Source organism: Hoplias malabaricus, chromosome X2 (genome assembly GCF_029633855.1).
Source record: "Hoplias malabaricus isolate fHopMal1 chromosome X2, fHopMal1.hap1, whole genome shotgun sequence".
Classification (NCBI taxonomy): domain Eukaryota; kingdom Metazoa; phylum Chordata; class Actinopteri; order Characiformes; family Erythrinidae; genus Hoplias; species Hoplias malabaricus.
The window spans coordinates 828,421-846,494 of NC_089819.1; the positions used below are offsets into that span (position 1 = coordinate 828,421).

The 18,074-nt window shown below is 39.4% G+C and overlaps 1 protein-coding gene across 1 annotated transcript in view; it reads right to left on the reverse strand.

The window, feature by feature from the left end:
* The window catches only part of LOC136677112 (cyclic AMP-responsive element-binding protein 3-like protein 1), a 49,639-nt gene that overhangs the window by 19,765 nt on the left and 11,800 nt on the right, over positions 1-18,074 (reverse strand). Inside the window, exons 2-3 of the mRNA XM_066654529.1 lie at positions 10,002-10,206; positions 4,651-4,820 (exon numbers count right to left, since the gene is read on the reverse strand). Coding sequence (XP_066510626.1) covers positions 4,651-4,820; positions 10,002-10,206 — 375 coding nt within the window. The remainder of the gene's footprint in view (positions 1-4,650; positions 4,821-10,001; positions 10,207-18,074) is intronic.

The following is an 18,074-nucleotide window of genomic DNA, read 5'->3' on the forward strand; positions in this document are numbered from 1 at the left end:
TTATATAAAGCTGCTTCTGAATTATAGTAATTACTGGATGTCATTTTATAATGTCCTGTCATTTTCCTAAGTCTCTGTCTGTGATTGTGCCTATGTCTTTCTCTCTCTGACTCTTTTTATCTCAGCAGACTGACAGATGTAATGCACTGAAAGTACTTCAAATATGTACATCCTTTACATGTGAATGAACATATATTGCCTCAAACAGCCAGAAGTGACCTTTGCTGAGGTTACATATGTACTGTGGTTGGAAATTCAGAGTAAACTTTGTAAAATTGAATACAATCAATACAATATGTTGCGTCTTTTTCTTTAGACGTATTACAACTAGTAGAAACTGGTAAGCAAATGATATGGCTGTTTAAAAAGAAAAAAGCATTTTTGGGCATCAATATATAGCAAAAAAAAAAAAAAAAAAAAAAAAGTGGAAAAATATCTTGGACTGCTGTCTCTCCAGAACACTTTGATTCATCCTAATCCCCCCACCACACACACACACCTTTGCTTTCTTGTCTTAATGACCATCTATTTCTGAAGTGCTGAAACTCTGCTTCTTCTACTGGAATAAAGAGCAACATCAGCCACAGCTACTAACAGAGCCAGAAGCTACGCAGTAAAGAGGACGCCAAGAATGTCAGTGCTCTTGTACTGTGTGTTTGTATATATTGGCAGGCAAGCAGCAAACACCTGCTAACGTAGTGCTCCAGAGAGACAGTGAGAGAAAGTGCATGTGTGTGTGTGTGTGTGTGAGCAAGCGAGTCAGCAAGCAAGAAAGAGCAGACTTTTATTAGGCACAGATGAGGATACTGGTCTGGGTGTGTGAGTATTCAGAACAAGCAGAGGTGTTTTTTTTTTCAGCAAACACTGATGCAGGATCACACAGCCAGCCTCAATGGAACCAGACCCAACACTGTAACAGCTGGAGTTCAGGCCTTGATTTCACTGAGCTCAACTCCTAACACATACACAGAGCAAGAGAACATGTTCCCGGGGCAGAGCTGTAGAACAAGCTGCCAGTTGACTATGAGAACAATTCTGTGTGTGTGTGTGTGTGTGCGTTTCATTCCCTTCCAAATGCAGTGGCGGTCCCTCTGGTTCTCAGTGTGTGTAAGGTTTATCAGCTTTTCTATTCATTCAGCTTTCATCCACTGCAACTCTAGGGGGTGGTTTCCCAGACAGAGATTAAGCCTAGTCCTGGACTCCATAGCATTTTGATTTGTGATACAGGGATACAGTGCAGGACTAGGCTAAATCCCTGTCAAGGAAACCACCCCTAGATCTAATACTACTAGGGTGACCACACGTCTTCTTTTCGCCGGACATGTCCTCATTTCGGAACCTAAAAATGCGTCTGGTCGGGGTTCCAAAACTGTCTGGGATTTTGCAGTTCACAGTTTTCCCCACAGTTTTTATTTATCAAGTCTATATTACTTCTGGTTGATAAAATGTGGTGCTTGCTTTTAGTAACGATTAAAAAACACAGTTCACACATCGCACAAGGCAAACTTGTCCGTTTCTGTTATGATCATGAATTTTCTGATGTAAACAATTCGCTTTAATACAGGGCTTCAGTTCTAAAGTTTGGTTTAAACAGAAAATAACAGGTTTCAATGATAATAAACTGTCAAGAAATGACAAAAAAATATTATTTTATTATTTTTGCTTAGGGCCAAATGTTGAATGGAAAGGAATTTGTTCAAAAAGGCATTTGTTTTTAATCTTGTTAAAGAGTATCTGTTTATGTATTAGAGTTTATGTAGCAGAGTTGCATGGTTATGGAAGCATTTGTGCTGCCAACCTGCCCCAGGTGTCCTCTTTTTAAAAAAACTCAAATATGATCACCCTAAATACTACAAACTTTACTTCTGTGACTGACAATAGTCTATTAAGCAAAGATTTTAGGAACCCGATGCACTGAAAAAAGATAATGAGTTTATCTGATGTAAAGTACGGGCGGCACGGTGGCGCAGCAGGTAGTGTCGCAGTCACATAGCTCCAGGGGCCTGGAGGTTGTGGGTTCGATTCCCGCTCCGGGTGACTGTCTGTGAGGAGTTGGTGTGTTCTCCCCGTGTCCGCGTGGGTTTCCTCCGGGTGCTCCGGTTTCCTCCCACAGTCCAAAAACACACGTTGCAGGTGGATTGGCGACTCGAAAGTGTCCTTGCCCTGTGAAGGACTGGCGTCCCCTCCAGGGTGTATTCCCGCCTTGCGCCCGATGATTCCAGGTAGGCTCTGGACCCCCCGCGACCCTAAATTGGATAAGGGTTACAGATAATGGATGGATGGATGATGTAAAGTACAGTGAAACCTTGACCTACGAGTGAATCAATTTTCCGAATTTTCCGAGATCTGAGAGCGAGCTCACGCCACCCACCACTAGCACATCGAGCGTTCAGTTCACTTGGTTACCTTGCCGTGCATCTCTGTCGTATCACCGTTTCTTTGTAGCATTGTAGCATTAAGTGTGTAGCGAATAAGTTAAGTTAAGCTACAGAGCAAGAAAATAAAAACTCCTAACTTCCTCCGCCAGCAGTTTCATTTGATCTTCAGGGTAAATACACTTAATAGAACCAGTTTATTTCTTTACATTATCTTTTATTATATATTATTATTTTTATACATATCTTTTTTCTTATTGAAAAACACGTAACAAAAAAGTGTTGTGATTGGTGGGGGCTGGAACGGATTAATTGTATTTCAAATAATTTGATATACGAGCAAATTGAGTTACGAATTCGGTCACAGAACGAAGGTATTACTGTATATCACTACGTCACTTCCACATCAATAAAACGTATTATAACCCCAAAAATACAAATAAATCGAAAGCTACAAATTTTATTTGCTCAGTGTTACATTATAATTCTTGCAACATATTTAAAAAAAAACGTAAAGAGTAAAAAATTACCACGTTGTAATGTTGCCGTTATGTTTCACCACAGCAGCGTAAATACGTTTCAAAACTGAGACATAAAATAATGAGTAGTTTTGTCTTATTCTTCTTCCAAATAAGTCCTAAGGTGTAAAACAAAACAGTGCAGGGTCTTAGTTGTCACATTTTGCGTTTCACAAGGTGCTGCACATTCACTGTTGGGGACAGTATCTACAGGCAGGTCAGCCCTGAACTTGCACCATCTATTTCCACAACCATCCCTTTCTAGTATTTGCAAAATATGTCATTTCCATTGTCTTGTTGAATTATTAACATCCTGGAAAAGACATCACCCTGAATGTGGCACGTGCGGTTTATTTATATTTAAGCTTTAAGCCTTAAAGTTCCCATCACGGAATTGTAACATTTTTTGACGCTACCCACACAAACCCAAAAAAAAACCTCTGACTTTCAGACTTGTTGCTAGTCTGAATGTTCATCTACATCTTCATTCTGTGGTCATACGCACAGAGAGTCATTGTCTTTAATTAAAAAAAAACCAAAAACATTTTTTAAAAAATATTGATTCATGTAACCGCTGCACAATTGTCCATCCCAGATGCTTTAGAGCCCAGAGAACTAAATAGTGCTGAACATAAGTGTTCCTTTTGGCATAGTAATGTTTTAACTGGCTTTTGTGGATGTAACTACATATTGTAGTGCTTGAGAAATGATTGCCAAAGTAATCCTGAGTCCATATGCTTATACTGAATACAAAATGAATGATGATTTTATACAGTGCTATCTGAGGGATCGGAGATCATGGTTATTCAGTGTAGGATTGCATTCTGACTCTTTACACACTGAATTTCCTCTAGAATCCTTGAACATCTTGATTATGTTTTGCACAGTAGACAGTAAAATATCCAAATCCCTTCCTGAATTTATTTGAGCAACACTGTTTCTGTAATTTCCACAAATGTGCTGGCAAAGGGGTGATCCTCAGCCCGTTTGTGCTCCTAAAGGACTACGCCGTTCCTGGATGCTGCTTTTGTACCAAATTATGATTAAAACCGCAACATCACCAGTTCCAAATTACATAATTATTTCTCGGTTTTACATCATTATCAGTGCAAAATTACACCTTGCCACCACAGAATGGATGCAGATTTACAAACGCTATAATGCTGACCAAGGAAAACATGAAATTCCTCACACTTCTTACAGTGTCTGTGATGAATTACAAATCAAAGTGAATTTAGAAATCACTCATTGTCTTTATGTTTGCACTTTCCAGTTATTTCTAATTTGGAGTCGTACATCAACACAGCCATTGCCAGGTTGTGTTGTTTCATCCAATTCATGTGAAAATGATTTTCACATGTTATTCAAGCTAATTCAGTATATTCAATACCAGGACAGTGCACAACTCAGATTAACCAAAAAAAAAAACATTTTTAAAAAGAAGGCATACAGCTCTGCAGAGTTATCTCTAATTATCATTCATTCATTCATTCATTCATTATCTGTAACCCTTATCCAATTCAGGGTCGCGGTGGGTCCAGAGCCTACCTGGAATCATTGGGCACAAGGGAATACACCCTGGAGGGAGCTATCTCTAATTATTTGAGTAAAAATATTTTACTGCTTCTTTGAAGATTTTTATGCTGAAAGTCTCTCACATTGTAATTCAGTCAACTACACCTAAATATAAGAAACCTAGCCATATTTGAACACTATTTCTCATTCCTGGCACTTCAGTGTAATGCATCAACTCTTACCTTTTCATGACTGTGGTGTCTCTGTGGAGGTGCTGCGAGAGTGAGGGGCTGAGTGGCAGTGCTGGTGGTGGCCAGGGGTGGTGCTGTGACAGGGGATGGTTCAGACAACAGGTTTGGTTCTTGTTTCACCAGGATGGCTGTCAAGTCCTGACTGAATGCCCACATGCCCTCTGGATCAGGAGAAACAAATACAGTGATGAAGAGCCAAGAAACAGGACAGTGGAAAACCTTCAGTGAAGAATCTTTTTCAGATAAATACATGTTTATTTCCGTTGTGTGTATTGGAACAACACCAGGCAAAATGATTGGCACCCTTAACTTAATATTTGGTTGTACAACCTTTGGAAAAAAATAACAGTCGCTTCCTATAACCATTAACAAGCTCCTTATACCTCTCAACTGGATTTTTGGACCACCCTTCTTTTGCAAACTGCTCCATATTTGAAGGGTGCCTTCTCCTAACAACAATTTTAAGATCTCCACAGGCATTCAATGGGCTTTAGATCCGGACTCATTGCTGGCTACTTCAGAAATTTCCAGTGCATTGTCTCCATCCAATTCTGGGTGCTTTTTGAAGTATGTTTGGGGTCATTGTCCTGCTGTAAGACCCATGACCTAGGACAACAACCCAGCTTTCTGACATTGGGCCCTACATTTTGACGCAAAATTCTTTGGTAATCTCCCAATTTCATGATGCCGTGCACACAGTCAAGGCACCCAGTGCCAGAGGCAGCAAAACAACCCCAAAACATCTTTGAACCTCCACCATATTTGACTGTAGGTACTGTGTTCTTGTCTTTGTAGGCCTCATTCCATTTTCGGTAAACAGTAGAATGATGTGCTTTACCAAAAAGCTCTATCTTGGTCTCATCTGTCCACAAGACGTTTTCCCAGAAGGATTTTGGCTTACTCAAGTACATTTTGGCAAACTGCAGTCTAGCTTTTTTATGTCCCTGTGTCAACAGTGGGGTCCTCCTGGGTCTCCTGCCATAGCGTTTCTTTTCATTCAAATGTCGACGGATAGTTCACCCTGACACTGATGCACCCAGTGCCTGCAGGACAGCTTGAATTTCTTTGGAACTTGATTGGGGCTGCTTATCCCCAGCTTATCAGACAGTTCACTTCTCCTCTTTCTGTTCTCTAGGCTTAGTGTGGCACACAGAGACACACAATGCAAAGATTGAGTCAACTCATTTTTATCTGGTTTCAGGTGTGATTTTTATATTGCCCACACGTGTTACTTGCCACAGGTGAGTTTAAACAAGCATCACATGCTTGAAATGATTAAAAGTTACTTACACAGATTTAAAAAGGTGCCAATAATTCTGTCCAGCCACTTTTTGTTGAGTTTTTCATGAAATTATATCAATTTTGGCTTTTTTTTCCTCTTCCTTTTGCTTTTTCCTTTTTTTCTTTTTGTTTTCTTTTTGTGTTGTTCCAATACACACAAAGGAAATAAACATGTGTACAACAAAACGTGTAATTGCAATCATTTTCTGGAAAAAAAATTCAGGGATGCCAACACTTTCAACCATTACTGTATTAGTCTAAAGACACTTGCTAGCATGGTAAAATAATTCTGTAAAGGCTTTGTAAAAGAAATTGCCCATAAGCCCTATGTATGTATGCCTATGACAACATCCAAATGTAATATTGCCTATGCTTGTTTACACAGGTGTTAGCAAACATCTGTATAAGACTTGGGAAGTTTGAAGCGTTTAAGTCTGTGGGTGGAAACTGTAAATTAAAGGGTTACTAAAAATACAATAAGCAACAGACTATAGCTAGACTAAAACTCTGAAAACCCACAGTGCGTTGGTACCTGGAGAGGCGCATGCCCACTGCAACTTGTGTTTATGACCTGGAGGCTAATGCAAAACAGTTCCTCTTTATTCTGCCCAAATGAGTCCCAGGCAGGAGGAGCGTGATCATAGTGGCCATTTCCCCTCATAAGCAGAATAGAGCAGGCAGGGGGTTTGAGGGAAACGCTGCCTCTGTGGAGCCCTTAAAGAGGAAATGCGCACGCTCCGAACCAGGGGTGCTCGTTACCTCTAGAGCATTTGTTTGTACCCTCAATGGCAGGATCGATAAAACATTATGCGGCCTTGTAAAAGCAGGAAAGCTGTTTTTGATGTTGGCCTCTGTAAGGGAAGGCAAGCAGCAGGAGTGTGATTACAGCGGGAGAGGAAAGCTTTCTCTCTGGTTTCTCCAACTCTGAGGAGCAGCCTCAGCTTCAGGCTCCTGCAGGGAAGCCCTGGGGAAAGTCATTTATACAGTGGATTAATTCCTGTGAGCCCTTCTGAATCAAACAGAACCCCTAAGAAAACAAGCTCTTGAATGGTACTGCTACTGTGCATCAGGGGTCAATCCTGGACCCACTTAACTTGTTCAGGGCTAATCAGGCTAGATGAAAGTGACTCAAAAGCCAATGCGAGTCCACTCTAATCGCTGGTTCCATAATGGAGTACTAAATATTCCTCTTTCAGTACCTGCACAAAAAAATTGAATGAGTCACCATGAAAACATAACTGGATCCCAAAATACACACTCCACCACAGGAAAGCATGAGGAAAAGAGCTTGCTGAGATCCACTTTGAGCTGTCCTCAGTTGAACCCCATGTGCCAACTCGGGTGTGTCTTTTAGCACCCTACACCACAGATTTACTAAATCAGCCTATAATTATGCCAATTTAGCATGCAAAAACACTCAGACCCCCAATGGATATGCTGACAAAATTTCCATCCCTATATAAAAAAAATGCCCCACCTCCTAAGGCTTTACTACCTGGGGCATGAGGGAACATCAGATAGGCTTTGAAGTTCAAGCTGCACCAGGTATTATACTGAGCACAATCCACTGTGGCAGAGATGGGGGGAGATGCTCATTAGCTGTTTAGAAGCAGGCAGAATGGGAGCAATAAAAACAATGTTTAACAGCCTGCTACTACAACCCAGCAGAAGTTAGATATGACAGGAAAGACTGCTGTGTTAAATATGAATCTGGAATGACTGTATTTAAATTATTTATATTTGGAACACTGTACATTGGTAAAGAAAATAAATGTGCATTCTCTGTCCTAAGCCCTGTCCCATACATTCTTTGAATTCAAAAATTATTTTGGTAGTGTTTTTTAATATTTTTCCCAAATTCACGCCATATTTATTGCAACTTATTTTCAGGACAATCTCCTTTCAGATTTTTAAAAGGAATATTCTATAAACTTTAGACGTTGCTTGCATTGTCTGAACAGGTTTGGTGGTCTCTTGGTCTTTTGCAGTTTTTTTTAATCTTTGAAATGTTTAAAACATTTTTACAACATTACAAATTTTAATTACAACATTACAAATATTTTTTCGCATTTGCTTTGGATTTTACCATTCCTTATGGGAGTGAGAGGTTTAGTTGTGTAGTTGTTTTTCTGTAAACAACAGGCATTAAAATATAAACGCCACTTCCCTTGAAGCTATAGCTGGATCCGAAAGAGTTAATAGTTTAGGTGCTGCCTGATGGGCCTCCCTGAAGCTCCATGATTATACTACGGCCCAAGACACTGAGGTTACTCACACACAACTCAACTTATAAGGATGATGCAACACTCCAGACCAGCCAGAACATTTTTTCCACAGGCCTACATCCCCCATCTCACCCCCACCATCCCCCACGAAAAGCCTGCCCTCAGCTCACTTTCACCTTTCTCTGCTCGGCAGCTGAAAAAAAATCTGGAAAGCAGATTTTGTCTTTAGTTTGTTGATGGCTGCTTTTTCCTTGGCCTCAGAGAGAGAGAGAGAGAGAGAGAGAGAGAGAGAGAGAGAGACAGGGAAATGTGTGTATTGGCTGTCTGCCTGGAATCCCCAGCTCTGCTTTCTGAGGGTTTGGCTGCGACTCCATCAGGGAACCCTGTGCTGCACGGGAGCTCCAGGAGAAAGGGCAGATGGAGTGAAAGAGAGACAGAAAGAAATAGGGGAGCTAGTGCAATCCATGAGGATGAGTTTTACTTCTGCTATGTGTTCTACTTTGACAGAGATACAAAGAGTTCATTACAGACCACGTGGATACAGCAGAAGGATAGAAGAATATAAAAGCTCAGGGAATTACATATTTAATTCCAGTCTGTGTGTCTGTCTTTTTCCCAGAATTGTATATTTTCTTACTTAGCATTCATTTCTGTTTGGGTGCTCCTTGCACATACGTGATGCAGACTTATGTAAAGTGCTTCACACTATTTGTGTACTACTGATTTGCCATTTTGTGTGTCCTCCCAAAGGGCACTGTAGGCCACATTGGAATATTCTATTAACTATTCAGCATTTTTTTTTTGGTAATTTCAAGACAAAAGTAAAGAAAAAACATTAATTGAATGTCTGTTACAATCTTTAATTAACCAAAATGTAAAGCCACTGATGCACATAGCAACAGCTGCTGAAAAATAAAGCCAGCTACAATGTTCATGCATTAAACACTGCAGTATTTAGGGCAGACAGAATTGATGTTTATGTACCTGTATATAATGTAAAATATAATATGATCTAATAGTTTACAACTCAGTTTTGTTCTTCTACCTGTAGGTGGATATTCTGAACATTTTCTTCCAATGGCCAGTCAGATGAGAGGATTTTTTAAAGTTTAAAGAAATCATTCAAATTAGTTTTAATTGGCTCTTATTTAAAAAAGAAAAACCTAATAATAAAACTAAGATAATAAAAAATAAAATTGATTTTAAAAAATGATTTGTAATATTTCCTTATGTGAAAATAAATAAAAATTAAATTAAGAAACTATTTCTGCGGTCAAATGTCACATTCAGGCATCCAGGTAATTAAACTGAACTACAACTATAGGACAAATGCACACTGATTTTACCAATCTATTTTCTCAGTATCTGAGCATATGTGGGATCTGTTACTGTAAGTAATATTGCGGCTTTGCTTCATCTGTACTTCATCAAAAAAAAATTCTGCTATGAGGCAATTACAATTAGACCCCCCCCTGATTAAAGCTTAGCCCCCTAATCATGACGGCCCTGGTTTGTTTATTACCAAGAAAGCAAATGTCACGCGAAACACTCATTGTGGAATATTCTGTTAAAGTGCCTTATTAACTTGTGAGTGAGTGAGTGAGTGAGTTAGTTAGTTCGTTCCATGATGAATTTAGCATCAATTCCACTGTGCAAATAATTCCTCCACTTTCATTTGCATATTAAGTCCAAAACTATTTGTTATCATACCAAAATATTCTAATGATTTTGACGTGATATTTCACAATCCATTCCTAAGGAATCTTGATCAAATTGAATCATTGTGAGTTCTATATGTTTGCGTGTGTTTTATGTGGTACTGCAAAAGACTTTCACCTTCATCATCGTCTGATTTGATGGGCATGGAAGGGCTCTGAGGAGCAGAATCTCCACTGAGGGAATAACTGTGTTCTTGCTGGATGTCAGGGTTGGGGGACTCTAGCTCTACATCCAGCAGCGGCGTCCTCTCTGCCAGCAGGTGCTCATCAAAAAAGCTGCTAAATAGTTCATTGGAGAAGTCCTCCATCTGTTCTGTGAAATGCTAAGGGACACAAAAAAAGAAATGTTTAAAAAAAGAATCAGGCATTTCAAAAGTTTTACATTGCTCATTCTGGCTTTTATCACTTCTGTTTACTAATGTTAATCAGAGCATTATAAATATATTGCTGTGTCTGAAAACTATGTAATTTATTTAACAGCAGCAGAATAATACTAGGCATTCAAGGTCTTAACTCCTCAATTGAAAAGGCTAATAGCATGGATCATACATTACTCCATCATTCGCAAACAGCAAAACTTGCAGATTAGACTGATATTTGATTGCATATATATTCTAATCGTTACTGTGAAATAATATGTCATAATATCAGTAACTATCAACTCTTGTTTGACATTACTATAGCGATATTTGCCCAACTTCTCTTACTTTTCCTTTGGCTTCCTAAGGTCAAGAGTTTCTGTGGGAACACACAGATGGGAAGTTTGTGTTTTGTATCTGGTGAAAATGTGTAACTATGGTGTGTGTTAGTGTGACAATTGTATATTTTCTGTGTTCTCAGCACTCTACAGGTGCGTCACTCACACACCTGTTCACCAGGATGTAAACACTGTCAGGTCCTCATACACCTTCGTTACACCCTTTCTTAGCAAATACGCACATTTGCTTAAATGCCTTTCTCACTATTACCCACACATCCAAGTGCACACACTTTCATCATTTACACACACAGATTCTATTTTTATTATAACACACCTTTTATTTGAGGGCAAATATGACATGATGTCAGGGGCTGGGTAACAAATGAGGACTAAACTGGACTCCATATGCTGGCCTTAATAATTACCTTATTGATTCATCAAAATCTGGGATAAATTAGTCAAACAAAAAGGTCCATTGTGAAATTCAATCTAAATTTCTTCAGAGTGTAACAGCAAACTGCTAAGTACAACCCAGTGTATGTGTATAGTAAGTGTGTATAATAAATATGTGTTCCATGATATGTCTAATGCTTTGGAAATTTTATCGTAACCATCTCGTCTTCTGATACTTTCAAGTGATATCCCTCTGATGCTTTGCAAACTCTGTGGCCCTTGGCTTTTGCTGTAAGATGCAGCTAAGTGTCAGGAAAATCCTAACTGATTTCAGTTTGTGTTTCAATTGAATTGCACACATATGTCACATTAAATTTGGTCACATTATTTATCTTGTTTTTTACATTGTAAAATCCTGCCATTTTAACGTTTTGTATATCCATCCTATGTGTATGTGTACACCTTTTATTCCTTAATATTGTTTCCACTTTGTAGTGGTGAATCCAGAGACAGCAATCTGATGCTGCACAGTTTGTGTTGGTCATTCTCTAGTTCTTCATCACAGGTCAAACGATGCTGCCCACAGGAGGCTGTTGGCTGGATATTTTGGATCCACCAGCTAAACAAATCCTGCCCTGTTGGAGTCCTGACCATTGAAGAATAGGATGAAAGAAGGATAGAAATGTATGCAGAGAAACAGATGGACTGTAATTGTAGAACTATAAAATGCACCTATATGGTCAGTGGGGGTGTGAGAACGGAAAGTGAGTGTAGAAACAAGGAGGTTGTCATAATTGTAGGGCTGACCTGTGAAAATATTTCCCCCGTATTTTCCCCTCTCATTGCAAGTGACCGGGACTTAATTTCTTCCTCTATATTTTAGACAAGTAAAATGCACTCTAAAACCAAAAGTCGTTGGAGATCAATTTTGTTGTTGACCCTTCTTCACTACAGTAACAGCCTTTACACTTTGAAAGCACATTCACACATGCACAGTAACCCAGAAAATTGTAACATTTGTCCTGGACATAACCCAGAATTATCCTCTCTGCGCCCCCTAGCACAAAGTTTGAGTATTGTCCAAGTTAGTGCATATGTGAATAGAGCCGCTAATATTCAGGGGAATTGCTCTGTAACTCCTGCATGCGCTGCACAGATGCTGCACAATGCCTAAAGTATTCGGAACATTTCCAGTTGACAGAAAATTTCCCTCTGTTCTCTACATATGTGAAAGGACCACAAGTGCATATGTTCAAATGGCTTTAGCATGGTGCTACATTGTATATATGAACACTGCTGTGAAGATCTGGTAACATCCAGCCACATGAATATTAGTCAGGTACTGGTGTTGGATGATAAGCTCTGTATTACTAATGCCACTCAAACTCATTACTCCAAAGAATGTAGTTCCATCACTGCCCTTACCAATACTTAAATGCATTAAACACTCAAGCTGATGCTTGGTATTAAGTATCATAACCATAGGCTCATTTATAGGTAATACCAGGATCATTTCCATGGCAGGTTTGCTAAATTCTAAACTAGGATTTATCTACTTTCCTGGAAAACATGCAAATCTTTGAGACAGACAATCAGCAAACTAACTCTCAACATAAAGGAGCATTTTAAAAAAGCCACCCTGGGAAAACCCTGAGCATGGGGGGCTTTTATCGACACAAGTGCCTCTGTCGTCAGAAGCATAGACTAATCACTATGGCTGAGTGCTTGACTGTAAACAGGCCCGCCCTGCAGCTTTGATGTGCGACAGGAGCTTCCTGTTGCTGGTTTGTGGGGCGGATATGTCCATGGACCTCGGTAATCCAGACTTAACTAGAGGAGCAGAACTGCAGTTTATAGTGCTTCATCTAAATGAGCAATGCGGACATTGTTATTAAATGGTAAGCATCAATCAGAGGAATAAAACTGAATCATTTTTTCTTGTGGTCTAATAAAATGAAGCAACAGATCAGACACTTAAAGAAAAGCTTTATGTAACTTCATTACATGGGTAGCATTACATTACACTCCAGCAGCCTAAACCTCTCCCTTGGTTAGGCTCATGTGCAGCTGCTCCTAAGGGTTTTGTTTCATGAAATTCTGTAGAGCTTATATAAGCTGTGGTTGCACAAATGATCTGCACCCACAATGGTGCAGCTGAAAGTAGCCGTTTTCACTACTTTTAAGTGTTGTTTACTAACTTTTGCATATACAGATTGTCTTGTGTTCTATGTGTGTACTATCAGTTGTTCACTATAAGTAGGTATAATATTCATTACTTGCAGTCTGCTCAGACAAATGCATCTTCAGAACACTTTTGGTTGTTATTGGAGATTCAATACATAGTGCAAAGAAAGTGGAAGGGCCTAAGAAGTCTTCTACAGAGGCCTGATGTCCAGTGTCCCTTAAACTCCTCTCTCTGGCCTCAGTCTGGCCTAGATGATGCAAGAGCAAAACTGCTGATGCAAGAGCTCTGAAATTCCACATCTGGAGTTTAGAGAGAGAAAAACAGAAAGAGAGGAGAAAGAGAGAAAGAGCGAGAGAGATTCCAAGTTGGCACAAACAGTAATGATTGTCCCAAGGGTGCAAGATGTGTGTGTGTGTGTAACCTTCCGATGGCCTTAGCATCGTCTTCCACAGTTCAGGTCAAGAAGTTAAAATAAGAGTCTCTCTGTCTCTCTCTCTCTCTCTCTCTCTCTCTCTCTCTCCAGTGTTACATCACAAGAAAATATCTGCTTTAACTTCACTGATTATGGTGTTGCTGTAACTATCAGCAGAGAGGCATTGAACTATGTTTGAAGTATAAAGAATCATAGTAATTTTTGGTGCATTAGTTCAAAACACAAAGTAAAATATTTTACATACAATTAAATCTAACACGAAATTACGTGGTTAGCGTGAGCGACTAGCTGTCTGAGAATGCTGATCAAATGGAGACTGCTGTATTTCCAGGTAAGATCCGTTCAAAGGAGACAGAGCGAGGCAGTGAATTGCAGTATTACCTGCATTACATGCTTTGGGAAAATAATGGGTTGTCTGACCAGGATGAGACACTGGCGCTCCAATACTCCACTGTGCTCCAAGGATGGCAGTGATATCTGAGTGTTTGTGTGTGTGTGTGTGTTTTCCAGCTGGTTCTGCTCACAGCATGTTCAGTGTGTGTGCAGATGGGGCACCTGGCTGTCTTAGAGATAATCAGTATCTCACAAACACACAACACATGCAGATAACACACATGCACACACACACACACACACACATGCAAAAACACATACTAAACACAAAACAATCTGCCAGTACAATAGAAGCAATGCTCAGAATATTGGTGTGGGAAATACGGAGTTATTTACTTTGATGTTCTAAAATACTTTTCTGAGAAAATTGTGAACATTGCCAGTACTCAAAAATGTCAGCCTAACACATTTCCCCACATGTATGCACCCATTGACAAAAGTAAAATCATTTGATTCAATGTTTACATCCGACCTTCCAATGTTTTACTATGTTTTCAGTCACTGTTTAAAGATGCATGTAAATGCACATTCTTTTTTCCCCAATTTACCATTCTTTTTATACATATTTTATGTGAATTTATGAAAAAACAAAAGACCACAAGCAGTGTAGACAAGGAGAAAGCATCTTTTATGCACATGTGCAACCTCCACTTGGTCCAAGAAGTGCAGTGGTACACAGTTGGTGCTTTCTCACTCTTCCCCCAGCATGTTTGCTCATGGCTATAGTTGTGGTTTAGCTTTGTGTAACCTTTGATTTTATCTAAACTGTAACGTGTGCGTGTGTGTGTGTGAGTGAGAGAGCGAGAGAGCGAGAGCGAGAGAGAGAGAGAGAGAGAATGAATTTAGAACTATCAGGAAGATCCTCTAGAGTTTTGTTTGATTAAACAAAATAATTATTCAGGCTTGCTCCTCCAGTTTACTTAGGCCCATGGCCTAAAAGTCACTTTTTCATAAAATATCTACTGTGACAAATTGTCCCTCACTTATATCTTAGTCTTAGCTAAAGGTGAGTGCAGAGGTCTGAAGTGAATGAATCTGAACGTGGTCCAGGCCAAAATGTCCTCGTTATACTTATGATCAATAGGTTTAAAAGCAATATATTATTAGAATGTCTCTGAATATCATTTTTATACACATTTTAGAGATAGTGAGAGACCAATCTTGGCCCCTGATTTGGCCTGGCACAAATTCACCATAACTTAACCCTTTCCTCAATGAATAAACAAATGTATTCCTATACATAAAGGATGTTTTAAATATTGTATTTAATATTGCCCTTTTCAAACTGCATTTGTAAGTAAATAGTGTAAATATTCTAAAACACATCTACATTCAGTATTTTTCACTGTTTTCACTGGCCATAGACTACACCACACTGTCACCATGGACAAAGGTTTGGGCTCCTGTGCACTAGACCCTGTTAAATAATAAAAAAAGAACATTTTGTTTTCCTCCTAAACACGGCCGGTTTGCAGACATTCCCTGCAATTAATGTAATTTAAAGCATTTGTGGGCTTGTTTTTTTCCTGTAAAAGCCTCTGCGGCCTTTTCCCTTTCTGAGTGGAAATGGCCGCACGAGTATACACGCCCCTGTCCTACTTTCCTCGCGCTTGCTCTCTGAGGCACGCCTCCGACACGTGCCGGCGTCGCGGCCAATCAGAGCGCGTCATGCAAATGAGGCGGGGATTCTTTTTTTCCCCTGTAGCGAGCAGGAGTGCAGGGCGCGCATGGAGAATCGAGAAGAAGAAGATGGAGTCAGAGGAGAATGATTCACTAAAGAAGGGAAAAAATCATAGTAAACGGCCGATAAACAGCGAGAAGACTCGGAGAGGGAGACAACAGAGACGGTCAAGTCTTCCCTGAGTACTTCAGTCAGACAAGTGAGAGAAAACTCATTTCTCTGAGAAAAAAATGGGAACGGGAGATTTTTTTAGACTCTGAGGTTGGGCTGTGTCACATTCACCATGTCCTATCTGAAAGTGTGGATCACTATACAGTGCAAATTACTGAACTTCCTGATTTTGTCCCCTCCACTTTTTAAAAAGTACTCCCTGTAACCATCTCATTTACCAGCTTGCAGCAGTTACCTGTCCAGTGTTTTGGCCAGAAATAATCAGCTTCTTTCAGTCAATAAAACAACTTTTATTGTTAATTTCTTATGACAAAATCAAAACAATTTGAGTGCTGATATTTTATGGGATAGGATGCTAAGTTAAATGTGGCACAGCAAATATTTCAGGTAAAAAAAAAAAAAATTTAAAAACTGAATAAATTTTTTAAAATAAACCATATTCCTCATCCATTTTTTATTCTGTTCCATGCCGAAAGGCTTGACAAATGCAGCCATAAAATCTTAAAATCTTGAACCTCTTCCTTTTAGTCCCAGCACTAATTTCTTTGTCGTGAACACGCATGAACCCCTGAGGATTTGACTTCTTAAAAGAAATGCAAATTTGAAGGGAAGCTGAATTTGATGCCATACTTGTCCACATTGTTACAGTGCACTGAATATTCCACACCACTCTTTCGGACACTGCTACAAAATAGACACAATTTCAGACAAAGTCTGACCCTGCATTCACAGTAGAAGGTGACTAAACACTCATGATGGCCCACGTTTGTCTATTGTAGTTCAGAGCCAGACGTGATGTCGTTAGAGACCTTGGCCAGTGTTTCAGTGTTTCTCGGTCAAAGGAATTTCTCAGAACCAATCATTTTGTTTTGTCACGTCACTGCATCATAACTCATGGGCATAATCTCTCAACTCATATTGTCACTTGTAGCTCCCTCACTGTCATTTGCCACCTGCCACCAAATCACAGCTACAAATTGCCACCTTCTAGTCTGAACAGGGGATGAGGTGGTGTTCAGATAAAAGGCCAACAATGTGTGCAGAAAACAAATATGAAGGTGACTCAGGTCAGATGGTTTTATGTTCATTCATGAATACATGGCAAGGAAATGTTCTTAATTATGCCCCAAATGTGTAAATAAAGGTAAAAGACACCTTCAACTCAGATAAACTGTACTTCACAACACCTTGAGCTTCTGTTTCAGGTTAGAACCTTAATATAAGTATGTATCACATAGACAACAGGTTTTTGCTTGTTTCATACCATTCCAGTGCTTTATCTGAATATTTTAAAAGAATAACAGCTCAAGTAAAAGACTTATGAAAGTTATTAATCATAATACAGCATTGATATTTCTTGTTTAAAATCTATTCCAAAAACTTAGTTCTTAAAAAAAGGTTGTCTACAATAACTTTTGAAATTCAACCCACACTATACTCTGAAATATAAACTTTTAAAAATATAACTCATTCATCTTTCTGAAATATATTTATAGTTATATACTCAGAAGGAATTTTTCCATCTTCTGAATATCTTGAAAATGATTATTTTTGTAATATTGACACCCTGTACTGGATAAACGGTTACAGATAATGAATGAATGAATGAATGTTATATTACACCCATTAGAACAAACTGTTAAATGTTGCAAGACTTAATGCAAAATCCCACAAGTGTAAATAATACTAGAATATTCTTAAAAATATTGCCCCCCCCAATCACAAGATCTTATGTTCTCAAGACTGGAATCAATGTCTTTCCAGTCAGCTAGAGTGTTTAGCTTTGACCTAAAAATCAGACACATTCTTTCCTTTGCGGGAATGCTTGCAGAATATGTGACTGACTCTCAATCTCTTGTCTCGCACTCTTCATTCCAGACTCGCACATCTGTGCTTTTAAAGGCACTCCACAGTCAGAGAGTCATATTACTGTTGTCATGGCAACAGGCCCAGCTGAGAGAGATCAAACTCACTGTCAGGGCTCCAGTTCATTGAGGGTGATGCCTCGTTATAAAGGCACGCTCCTTATGATTAATGTTGTGTTAGCAATGAGGCAGAGTCAACAGGTGAGCACAGGTCTGTGTGGAAGAATCAGCATTTAGTTACACCAAGCAGTGCTAGGGCTAATCGTTTATTCTGGAGTCCTGGCTCTCCCTTCTGAGCCGAAGCTGTACCTCCTAGGATTCCGCTCAGTCACTTACTCACTCACTCATTCTCGCCTCCTCCTTCCCTTGC